The sequence below is a fragment of the Hippopotamus amphibius genome, chromosome 6, assembly GCF_030028045.1.
Source record: "Hippopotamus amphibius kiboko isolate mHipAmp2 chromosome 6, mHipAmp2.hap2, whole genome shotgun sequence".
Lineage (NCBI taxonomy): Eukaryota > Metazoa > Chordata > Mammalia > Artiodactyla > Hippopotamidae > Hippopotamus > Hippopotamus amphibius.
In genome coordinates this window covers 67,254,599-67,266,992 of record NC_080191.1, presented here as the reverse complement: position 1 = coordinate 67,266,992, position 12,394 = coordinate 67,254,599, and the positions used below count along the sequence as shown (strand labels likewise).

At 35.3% G+C, this 12,394-nt stretch overlaps 1 protein-coding gene across 5 annotated transcripts in view; it reads left to right on the top strand.

Annotated features, from left to right (window-relative positions):
* The window catches only part of PHIP (pleckstrin homology domain interacting protein), a 129,863-nt gene that overhangs the window by 84,561 nt on the left and 32,908 nt on the right, over nucleotides 1–12,394 (top strand). For 4 of the 5 annotated variants that reach the window (XR_009054225.1, XM_057738027.1, XM_057738028.1 and 1 more), the window contains 3 exons: nucleotides 3,242–3,397; nucleotides 5,798–5,874; nucleotides 8,818–9,049. Coding sequence is in view for 4 of the 5 variants with exons in the window: in XM_057738027.1 (XP_057594010.1) it covers nucleotides 3,242–3,397; nucleotides 5,798–5,874; nucleotides 8,818–9,049 (465 nt within the window). In the remaining variant the exon portion in view is untranslated. The remainder of the gene's footprint in view (nucleotides 1–3,241; nucleotides 3,398–5,797; nucleotides 5,875–8,817; nucleotides 9,050–12,394) is intronic. The other variant, XM_057738029.1, reaches the window with a different exon arrangement.

Genomic DNA, 12,394 nt, shown 5'->3' with positions numbered 1-12,394 from the left:
GTAAATCTTGTATCCTTGTATGTGAAAATGTCTTTTATTTCACTTGGCTTTTAGAAGTAAGAGCCCCAACAAGAGTAGAGATAAAGTGCAGGGAAGAAGTCACAAGACTGTGGGGAGGGAACTGGAGAGTAGAGGAGGATGGAGGGACAGGGGATGGTTGAAGTCAGGTTTGCAGTATTATAGGTCTCGAGGTACAGACGCCATCCCCCCATGCACATGCAGAATCTTTTTTAGGAGACAGAGCAAGACCTAGATTTTTCCTTTTTCCTTGCCGTCCCAGTTGCCACCCAACACACTTGTGAAACAAGAGCCAAACATATTGTTACTCAGCATAGCATATCATTCTGAGAAAGATAAGAAAGGATAGTGGAAACATGATGTAGCAACAAGCTGTTTTGGAGAGGGTTCTGTTGGAGAAATTGGGGTGAAACATGTTGTCCTTGAAATGGAGAACTCAGTAGCTGCGTTGAATAGAGGAATATAAAACACCGAAAAATGAGTGAGTAAGCTGGAATGTCAAGTTGAAGAACTCTTCCAGAATGAATCAACAAGGGATAAAATGATGGAGAGAATGAGGGAAGTGTGAAGAATATGTATACATGTGTTTATGTAATGTGTATATTGTATATACACACATACATACACTGAGAGAGAGATTAGAAGTTCGTAATAAAAAAAAGCTTTATTCAGTAAGTCTTCAAAGAAGAAAAAACATACAGAGGGAGAAGAGTGTTGAAAAAAATAACAAGCCAGAATTTCCTAGAATTAATAAATATCTAGTTGAGCAAATGCGTACTGTGCCAGCTAGAATAAGGAAAAGATAATATAAAAATTAAAAATTTAAAACCTCAATTAAGCACATTATAGTGAGATTTCAAAATATCTAAAAGAGAATATTCTGAGAGTTTCTGGAGAGAAGAGAATCACCTAAAAATGAACATGAACTTGACTAATATTAGACTTTTTGTTTGGTGTTAACAAAATGAATTCCACCGAGCACCCTACAGCCAGAAGAGTTAAGAGGAAATTAAGGAAATAGCACTTATGTTAAGAAAATTGTCTACAACCCCAACATAGTAGTGTTTACGCTAATTTCTTATTGGAATGGCAACAACATGCCGGAGCCAAGTGCTTACATGCCTTGGTTCAAGGGATGGAAAGTCACCTGTAAAGATGGCAATGCCAGTGGAACCACGCGGCTTAAAGTTCGGAATGGGGTTCTGCCACCACCGTTTCTAATGGCCAAGCCCTTCGTGCCTACCCCTCCAGGTAGTATTGGTACTGTCCCTATGGGCCAGTTGGAGACTGGGGTTCTCTAATCTGGCATATGATCTCCTTTGGTACAGTCATCATTACAACTGAAGTGTAAAAAAAAAATTGTCTATTGAAGTGCACTTGAAGCCTTGAGTGAAGCTCTTCTGAGACAGTGTAGACCTCAGTGTCAAGAACATGTCTGTCAGAGATGCTCTCCGTGGCACTGTGGTTCCTGACAGCAAAAAAACCCATTAATAAGGAAGCAGCTAGCTTCACAGCTCACGTGATTATCCTGAGCCATCCAAGTCAGGTCAGTGCTGGCTATGCATCCATAGCTTGCAAGATTGCTGACCTGAAGGAGAAGATTGATCACTGTCCTGGGAAGAAGCTTCGGAAAGATGGCCCCAAATTCTTGAAAGGTAGCGATGCTGCCTGCCGCTGTTGATAAGGTTCCTGTCAAGCCCCCTTGTGTGTTAAGAGCTCCCTTTACTATCCTCCCCTGGGTCATTTTGCTATTCATGAAGTGAGACAGACAGTTGCTATTGATGTCATCAAAGCAGTGGACAAGAAGGCAGCTAGAGCTGTCAAGGTCACCGGTCTGCCCAGGAAGCTCAGAAGGCTCAATGAATATTACCCCCAGTACCTGCCATCCCAATCTTAAACTGTCTCAGGACTGTTTGTCTCTATTAGTCATTTAACTTGAATAGTAGAAGACTGATTAATGATAACAGTGCATCATAGGGACTTCTCTGGTGGTGCAGTGGTTAAGAATCCGCCTGCCAGTGGAGGGGACATGGGTTCGATCCCTGGTCCGGGAAGATCCTGCGTGCCTCGGAGCATCTAATCCCTGTGCCGTAACTACTGAACCTGAGCTCCAGAGCCCATGAGCCACAGCTCCCAGCCCAGGTGCTGCACTTACTGAAGCCTGCATGCCTAGAGCCCATGCTCCACAAGAGAACCCATCGCACTGAGAAGCCCCCACTCGCCACAACTAGAGAAAGCCCACATGCAGCAACAAAGAGCCAACGCAGCCAAAGGAAAAAGAAAAAAATGCATCATTTTTGGAAAGAAGAAATGTTCTGTGGACCATTTGTTTTTCTGTATTTGGCAGTTTTAAATTATTAGTTTTTTAAATCAGTACTTTTTAATGGAAACAACTTAACCAGGAATCTGTCACAGAATTTTGAGATCCATGAAAGCAAAGTTAATGAGAAGAGAAAAAAAAAGTGAGGATGTAATTACAGGTTCAAAGGAGTGAGGATATAAATAATAGGCTCCAAGTTATTTTCTGTCAACACTTTAAAGGTAGTGCTTCTTTTTCTTACGGTATGATTTATTGCAGGATATATTGTATGGGTAAGTCTGATGTCAATCTCCTTTTTTAAAGGTAATTTTTAGTATTTTTTTCCTTTATTTTTTATATTTGCAGGTTGGGGCTTTATTCCAGGTGTAAATTCTTGTGTTTGTTGAGGTTTTTCTCTGTAACCGTGTTGGACTTTCAGTTATTTTGATAATTCTTAGTTGTTTTCTCACCTGCTGCAGAAGACTTTTTCTCGCATTTGCCTGCAGCAGAAGAGAGAAAGCCAGTCACCTGATATCCAAGCCTCATAGTGATTGGTTAGCTTTGTGATCACCATTTTGTGTTCTAGTTTGCCTCTGCCTGTTACGTATGTGTCACTGTCTGTGGTCCTCTTTCTTATATCTGTTCTATAGGTTTGGTGTGGGTACAGGAGGGTTCAGTGTTAGGCTTAGTTTGTTATTATGAATCCTTAATCAGAAAAAAAAAGTTTTTTATAACCTATCAATCAACAAGTGAATTTCAGCATATCACAAACCTGTGTTTTAACTTAATGTTAAAATATTTGATCTGGGACTATAATCTAGTAGTCTCCTTATGTGATGTCTTAAATATGAATTTTTTTTATAATTAAAAAATACAATTTTTAAAGTAAAAAGCGTTCTTTAAGCATACTGTAAGTAAATTTAGTTTACTTTTTGCCAGAATCATGCTCATGAACATTTCCTGGATCTTGGAGAATCCAAAAAGCAGCAAGCAAATCAACATAATTATCGTACGAGGTCTGCATTGGAAGAGACTCCTAGACCTTCAGAAGAGATAGAAAATGGCACTAGTTCTTCAGATGTGAGAGCTTAGCACATTCATAAGTTTCTGTTTTCGTTTTTACTTATTTTTTAATATAACTTTTATTCTTTGCATTCATTGATATATTTATAGATGTGGCTGAAACATGGTATGTCTAGGTCTTAAAATGAGAGTGATAGCTGAAGACCGTAGTATGTGTTCTGGGCATGGCACAGATATTCATAACCTCCAGTCCACAAAACAAATGCATATGAATTATTCCCATTATGAGGGCTCTGAAGTTCAAAGATGTTTAGATTACACATTTACTTAACTATTAAATCCCTGGTAGAGCAGGGATTAAACCCAGGTTCCTTTTACTCCAAAGCCAAGCTTTTTAAATGGAACCATGAAGCTCTAGTCTGTAACTATAAGTAATCAATAGACATTTGGCAATTTTAGTTAGTGTTTAATCTCTATGCCAGTTTATAGTTTTCTCAATGTAAATTTCTTAAATAATCCTTATGTATAATTATTTCCATAAATGTTGTCCCTACTAAATTATATATTCTTTCAGCAAAGGCAATCAATTTGCAGTCACAGGTCAATCTTATTTAGCGCTTGCAACTGTCTTTCTTCCTTTGTCCCACTCTCCCTATTACCCCTTCACTCACAGTTAAGTAAGAGACGCTGTGATCTGAGATGTTGACAATTATACATTTTTGAAGTCATGTTATGTTTTGCAGTGTTAAATATGTATGGGGATTCTCTACATATATTCTCTAGGGACAGGGCAGTATTAAACTGAGAGTATTCTAACCATAATTTAAAAGTTAGCCTCCAGTGTTTTTAGGTCCTAGTATGGCCAGAACAAAATGATATGTTCAATCTGGCAAAAAAGATTAAAATATACTCGTTATATAAACTTGACACATAACAATTTAGATATACCACAAAACATAAAACATTTCTTTATTTTTGAAAGACTTGTAGTAGTATTCTTTGAAATATTAAATTTCTGTAAAATTTTTAAAATATGATTCAGCTCAAAATGTATTTCCAGGTACATCTGTTATGTAAGAAAATTTTACTGATTCTTTCATTTGTCTTCAGAACTAATTTGTTTATGCCTTGAGTTTGTAGAGGAGTACAGTGAGGACAGAATATCTCAATATTAGCACAATATATTAAAAATGAAGGAATCTTGGGATTTTTGGTTCAAGTAATTTGTACTTCTGTATAGTACCTTTTTGTTTTGTATTTAGAATATAGAAGTATGGTTCTGTACTCTCTTTAAAGAAGTAATATGTTAAGGGTGGGAATAATTAGATCATTTGTTTAGATTTTTTTTTCAGTTATATTGAGCAAAGATTAAATTTGCTAACTAAAATTTACTATTGGATTTTGATCTTTTCACATTTGCTTAGTTTTCAAAGCTCTGTAGAATAGTTATGTAATACAGTCTTCAATTTTAAGACATCAAAATGGGAATATTTTTCTGCAAAAAATGTAATATTTAATCAGTAAAAGAATACATTTCATTATCCTCGTGAAAAATAATCTGAAAGTGCCCAACAATTAATAATACTGAACCATTCTTGTGTAGAGTGGGTCTAAGCTTTGAAGTAAAATTACCTGAGTTCAAAATAGGCTTTGTTGCTTATTAATTGTGCTGCCTTGCATAAATTTCTCAGCCTGTTTAAACTTTAGTTCTTTCGTTTAAATAACCGTTTCCTACTACCAGCACTGTTTTGTCGAGATCAAATGGGGTGATGTATACAAAGTGCTTAGAACAGTTTCTGACATATAGTAAAAGCTTAATTAATGTGAGGTGCTGTTTCTATTGGAGCAAGATTTTGTGACCAAAAAAACCAATTTTTATAAAGAAGATGGCTTCACAGGTAGTTTCCTGTGTTGACCAGTGAATATGTACTAAAGAGAAATCAGAGTGTTTGGGTAGTTTTTAATCCTCTACCATTTGTATAAAATAATACCTGAGTTGGAATATCCTTTTTTTATATGATAAAGCTATTTTAATAATAACAATAAATAAAACATAAAAGTTCCTAAATTTAAGTTTCTTGATGCATCTATAGAAAAAGAAAACTTAAATTTTAAAAATGGCCAAAAAGTAAAGTTGAGTTCAAATATTAATTTGTTGTCTCCCAATCTAGAAGACGTGTTAAGAGACTGTTTGAAAAAAATGTTAATCATCCAAGAGATTGCTCCGAATCCAGTATTAGGAAGTATTTTATGTTTGGATACACTTAATATTTAGATACATTTACTACTAATTTTGTATAAAAATATGAGACCTGTGTTTTACAACTAATTTAAATCAGGTTTTAATATGAATATCCTAATACGATTCATACTATTAGGTATCACTAATATTTTCTATAATCATAGACTGTTATTCTGTAAAACTATACAATAAAATATGCGTTCACTATCTCTTAGGAAGGTGAAGTTGTTGCTGTCAGTGGTGGAACATCCGAAGAGGAAGAGAGAGCATGGCACAGTGATGGCAGTTCTAGGTAATTTAATAAATTTTTATTCTTCCAAGTATAGTGTAAATTCTTTGGAAAGTTGAAGATTCTTTTCTATCAGAAACATATTTCAGAGTCCATTTGGGTTTAAAATTGGTCCTTCTTCAGAGATTTTTTTTTTTAGTTGTCCAAAATTTAGATTTCCTTTGTGACATGTTTTCTCTAGTAGAAAAAAATTTTTTAAATATTGTACTAGATCTACAAAATGATGCTTTTAACTTTTTCTTAGTTAATATTTTATCTTCTGAATGCTATTATATTTGTAATACTGAAGCACAAGCTAGTTTCATTACTGGTTTTGAGAAATATTTAGGCATTAAATTATGAAAGTAATGAGATTTTGTAGAAGTAACTATCTTTTATAGTGGAATTTGTTGAATGCTAATAAAATTTTCTTCCAGCAATGGAAATAAACTTTCCCTTTTTCCTGTTGTTCCCACTCCATGTGATCACGTAAGCGCAGATTCCTTCAGCTCCTTACACTGGTGATTCACATTGTTACAGGGCTTTGATGGTGTTGGGCCTTGTGAGGTCTTAGTAGCAAGAAGGAGTAGAGCCTTTGGGAATGGTAATTATGTTTAGCCCCTGGTAGTTATTCCCTGGCAGCACTAGCTCTTAAAATTGCCAAAGAAACCAAGAAGCTATATTAAAAGAATTCTTCACCTCTTGTATCATGGACTTTCCTATTTCCACAGTAGTTGCTCCCAGTAATGATACACAAGTGTTCATTGTTATGTCTGGTAGTTTTCTGTATTTGAAACAAGACAATAGAAGAAAAACTCTATTTTGGCTCAGCAGTAGAAATAGAGTATAGGCATACATTGGAGATATCTCAGGTTTGATTCCAGACCACCACAATAAAGAGAATATTTGCAGTAAAGCAAGTCACATGAATTTTTGTTTTCCCAGTGCGTATAAAAGTTACATTTACACTATACTATAGTCTGTTAGGTGTGCAACAGAATTATGTCTAAAAAAATAAATATTTTAAAACAGCATTAATTTAAAAACAATACTATTGGGAAAGTGGCACCAATAGACTTGCTTGATGCAGAGTTGCCACAAACCTTCAATTTGCAAAAAAACACAGTGTCTGTGGAGCACAGTAAGACAAGGTATGCCTATATCTCAAACCAGGAGACAACATAGAGATTCTTGTTTTGAAAAACGCAGTGTTGGCCTCAGCAGTTGGGGAAATTGTTATAAAGTACATGGGTCTCGGGGGTTTGTAGTCTGTGCTGGCAGCAGCAGATTTTCTGTAAGTGCTGAGTGCTCCAGAGAGTAGCAATAGTGAGTATTTGGCAAGTGCCATTTACAGTGACCATGGCTAGGGCTAGTGTAAACAAATGCTCCGAAGTTGAGGATAGCCTATTGGAGAGCTGTTTGTCCTGCAGATGTATTCCCATATATCCAGAATAGTGTCTGAAAATATTTTTTATTTAAGTTCTTGAAAATCATTTTAAGTTTTAAAATGAAGTCATAAAATCATACTAGAAAACGCCTCAATTATTTGATTTTTATCTGTGTTGATTATTCTTTAGAGAGAGAACAGATAAATTGCCCATAATGGACACTTGGGCCAGAGGGATGAGATAGTAGAATAAAACTTCAGAAAAATATGCCTTCAGTGTTATCAGCAATGTTTTTAGAGGAGTAAGAATATGTATCAGTAAATTTAGGCAACCTGATTATTGATTTTAACATAGTATAATTTAGATTCCATTAAGGCAATTATATTTATAAAACTATAAAATCAAGTAATTAAATATTCTCATGTACTGAAATTAAAACAGAAGATAACATAATTGGATTCTTTATTTTGCAACATCAGTTTAGTAAAACTTAGGTCTGTTGAAAGTAAACTGAAAAGAAAGTATGAGTTTCCAGTGAAATACAACTAATGACAAACGTGATTGATAGAGATACATAAAACACTAAGGCCTGTATTTTTCTGAATCTTATTATGCTCTGAAGCATAAGATACACCTAGGGCATATGTAGACGCTAACTAAAGTTTGCAAGCACAGTCTTCCCACTGGGTAGGAATACTTCTGGCTCTGCCAATTTGATATCTAGTTACCATGAAGGCACCAGTGCTCTACCGTGGGAGTTCCTGTGTCAAGAGCGCCCAACTTCCCTCAAAAAAGGAATCCCTGTGTTTCTTCCTCAGTGTTGATACCTCCTGTGCTGTCTAGGGCTATTATTCTGCTGATGCTAGAATTGAGGAAAGTGACCCTCTGCTCCTTATTTTTGTACACCCCACAATATTTTGAACACATCCAGCACTCAGAAATCCTTATTTTTGTTAAAATCATAGAAGGTACTTAAATTCATTGTTTAATTAGGACTGCGACCTTATTTATCTTAAAAATTTTGGGGGATATTTAAATAAGTTAAGCCTACAGACTTTTTTTTAATAAATTTACTTGTTTATTTATTTATTTATTTATTTTATTGGCTGTGCTGGGTCTTTTTTGCTGTGCGTGGGCTTTCTTTTAGTTGCTGTGGGTGGGGGCTGCTCTTCTTTGTAGTGCGCAGGCTCCTCATTGCCGTGGCTTCTCTTGTTGTGGAGCACGGGCTCTAGGCGCATGGGCTTCAGTAGTTGCAGCACATGGGCTCAATAGTTGTGGCGCACAGGCTTAGTTGCTCCGCGGCATGTGGGATCTTCCTGGAGCAGGGATTGAACCTGTGTCCCCTGCATTGGCAGGCGGATTCTTAATCACTGTGCTGCCTAGGAAGCCCCAAGCCTACAGACTTTTAAGAAACTATTTAGAAGAGGATGAGTTGAAAGTTAGGAAATATTTTTACTTCATTTAGTATGTACTGTTCTGTCATTACTTTTTATTACGATCTTTCTTTATATTTTTTGTACAACAAAGTCTTATAGTAGATCTTATCTGTGTATTTTTTAAATCCCTTCTTTCCTTCTAGTGACTACTCCAGTGATTATTCTGACTGGACAGCAGATGCAGGAATTAATCTGCAGCCACCAAAGAAAATTCCTAAGCATAAAACCAAGAAAGCAGAAAGCAGTTCAGATGAAGAAGAAGAATCTGAAAAACAGAAGCAAAAACAGATTAAAAAGGAAAGAAAAAAAGTAAATGAAGAAAAAGATGGACCAGTATCACCAAAGAAAAAGAAGCCCAAAGAAAGAAAACAGAAGGTTGGCTTATGTATTCATATATATATATAAATGTTTTCTGTGAAAGCAGAGCACACATTTTAAAAGTGCAGTTGATGAACATAAACATTGTTCAGGTGTACCAGCAAGCAGTAATAGAGAAAACTCAGAGGTGCTCAGTAGTAAAATAAAATATATTAAAATCTATTTAGTTTCCTCAAGTTTTTAAATGTTTAGCATGGGAGAGTATTTACTTGTAGAATTATCATACTGTAAATATTGAGCATTTAATCTTATAACATGAGATTTTTCTTGAGACTCCAGTGAGATTTGTTTATGTAAAAAAAAAAAAGCTACAGAACATACAGTTAATTAGTCTTTTAGTTGCCTTTAGCTTTCAACCATCCTTATTAACTGTTATTGCTGACAATAGTACTGTGGTAACACCTTCATTAATTTATAGAATCTGTGAGCAATCACAACTCCTTAGGTCAGTAGTATTGGCTTATTACATCTTTAGTCTCTGAGTAATTCGAGACAGATCAGAGAAATCGGGAGATAAATGTTATGGGAATAAGACCTGTTAGCTGTTATGGAGTCGGAATTCTTTAAAAACAAGAACTGTTTAACTTTTGCTCTAAAGTAAGTGAAATAACACCTATTGTATTCCTCAGAAGACTGTAAGTTGGGAGCACATTTGGTTAAACAAATGGAAGATTTTTTTAAAACCTCTGCCATTTTTAGAATTAAATAGAAGTTGTTATTTGTAGAATTAAATACTAGGGTATTTATGTAGGGTCTTTATCCTTAGAGAGCTTTGTAAAATTTTAAGACTACATCTGTCTTAAGTGTTTATTTTATCTGCATCAGTTGAGTGCTTCTTTGTTTCAGCTTTGTAATTATGGATTACTTTAATTTGGATTCCACAGCCTACTATCCTTCTTGTCACCTCCTTTGCTTTTGTCTGGGGGATATTTACCAAAGAGAACACCACACATTAGCCACAATATTTCTCTTCTTCCTTGTCAGTGATGATAAATGTAGGCTGACCTATTATTTTACATAGTAGACAGATAAAACCGATTCAGCCATGTGTCTGGCTAATGAGGTAAACATTTTTTTTTTATCTCGAGACAATTTTGATGGACTTTTGAAGTTTGCAGTGTTATGTCCCATAATTCTTTTGTCCCAAGAGTACAGTTTACTTCACCTGGTCCCCTTTTATTTGATAATTATCCATAAACTAATACCTCAGGCTCCTTCATACATTGTTTGGATCCCCTGTTACTGTTCGGCATATTTTAATTTCACTGTTTTGCTTAAAGTATTACCCCAGGATCTGTCTGCCACTAAATTTATGTGGGACAGATTTTAAATAGCATAAGATTAGGATATTACAGGCTACTGTAATTGGAATTTTGTTCGCATGGCTTGTTGTTTAGCCTGCCAGTGAATCTAACAGTAGATAGGATTGTTCTTATTCCTTAGTGGTTTAATCTCAAGGAAGCACAATATTTCCCTTCTTATGCATAGAGCTGTAGAGCTGAAAACTGAGACATCATTAATTAGTTGATATTTATTGCACTGTGGAAAAAAATGAAGATATTTTCCGTAAGATTAATTGTTTGAATTAAGCAAAAACAAAACAAAATGAAACAAATCCAGTTAGGCAAATATAGAAAATACTTATTAAAAAATAGAATTCTCCAGAGATGCAGTAAAGTTATCTCAGATAGTATCTGACATACATCCCTTATGCTGTTAGGAGCTCTGGAAATCAGAGCAATGAATTTTTATCTAATGCCTGCAATTTATAAAGCAGTACAGTGGATAAAAAGAAGTGTAAGACATAGTACTTACTCCAGAAACAGTGTGTGACTAACAAGTTGTTTGAATCCCCCCTGCGAAAAAATAGAAGAAATATCACATGATATAATATGTTTAATTGGCAAAGTAATTTTATAGATAATAACTCAGAAACCAAACAAGGACACCTTATCTTAGAGTTTCACATAAGCCTTCCAAAAGAAATAAGATTTTAAGTGGGCCTAGAAGAATTTCCTTGGATAGAAAGGAAATAAATCAATTACATATATCTCCAAAATTAAAGAAATTTCAATTCATGAGGCTGAAAATTTAGAGAAATATCAATGCATTTTATCTCCTGAATGGTTGTAGGTAGTAACTGACAGAAACCTACTTCAACCAAAACTTCTAGGTTCCCCAAGAATTGTTGAGGAATTATCGTAATGATTATCATGTTGATTTCTTAAGCCCTCCTCATCTCAGCAGCGACAGCTCTACTTGTGTACCCCAAAACCCTAGTATTATCCGTAATTCCTCTTTTTCTTTCATTCCACATTCAGTCCATCAGGGAGTTATCATGGCTCTGTTTTTTAAATACATTCAACATTTGACTGTTTTTACCACTTTTGCTATCATGCTAGTGTGATCTACCATGAATTCTTACTTGTTTTACTGCAGTAGCCTTCCATCTCTCCTGCTTCTACCCTCATCCTCATCTGTTTTCTAAAGCAGGGATCAACAAACTTTTTTTGTAGAGGGCCAACAAACTGTGTGAACAAAATCCCAATTACAGCCTAAAAGCAGCCATAGACAATACATAAACAAATGGGTATGGCTTTGTTCCAATAAAATTTGACTTATAAAAGCATATAGTGGACTTGGACCATGGGTCATAATTTGCAGATGCTTGCTCTGATGCATCCAGAGTGATCCTTTTAAAATGTCAGATCCTATCTGCCTAAAATTCTGCAGTGGATCCATCTCAAAGTTTTTACCCCTCTCTTACTCTCCAGTGGTCCAGATGTGTTTAACTGAGAAATACAAAGGTGGTTAATAGGAAGAATAAGAAAATGAATATTAACAACTATAACGTACCTGCTGCAAGTAGTGTTCTCCATACCCGTTGTGACCTTGTTTCTTTTCATGAACTTTCATTAACTCACAGTGATGACTACCTCATAACTACCTATTTTTTTTTAACAAATACAAGAGAATAAAATTTAGAAGTCTTAGTTTACAAACACTGAACCAAAACATTTTTAATCAGCTGCGTGAAGTTCCTCTACCTATATATGTTAGGTTTCAGCTCTTAGGAAATCCATTTTTCCAAAGTCTAAAGTAACAATATCCAGACTATGTTGGCCACTTGTAGGTGACCAGAAGATTTAAACTTTTTCTCAAGGTCTATTCACGAAAGTTAAGAAGTAAGAGACCTGGCTTGACAGCGTTCTGTTTAGGGGGAAAAGGTCTGGGAAAAAAAAAGGTGTTTTTTTTTTTTTTAAGAAACTTACCTGTGAAATGGCTGCTTTAGAAGGAGTAGGGAATATCTTCAGGCTATATGATAGTATAACGTTCAGCCCA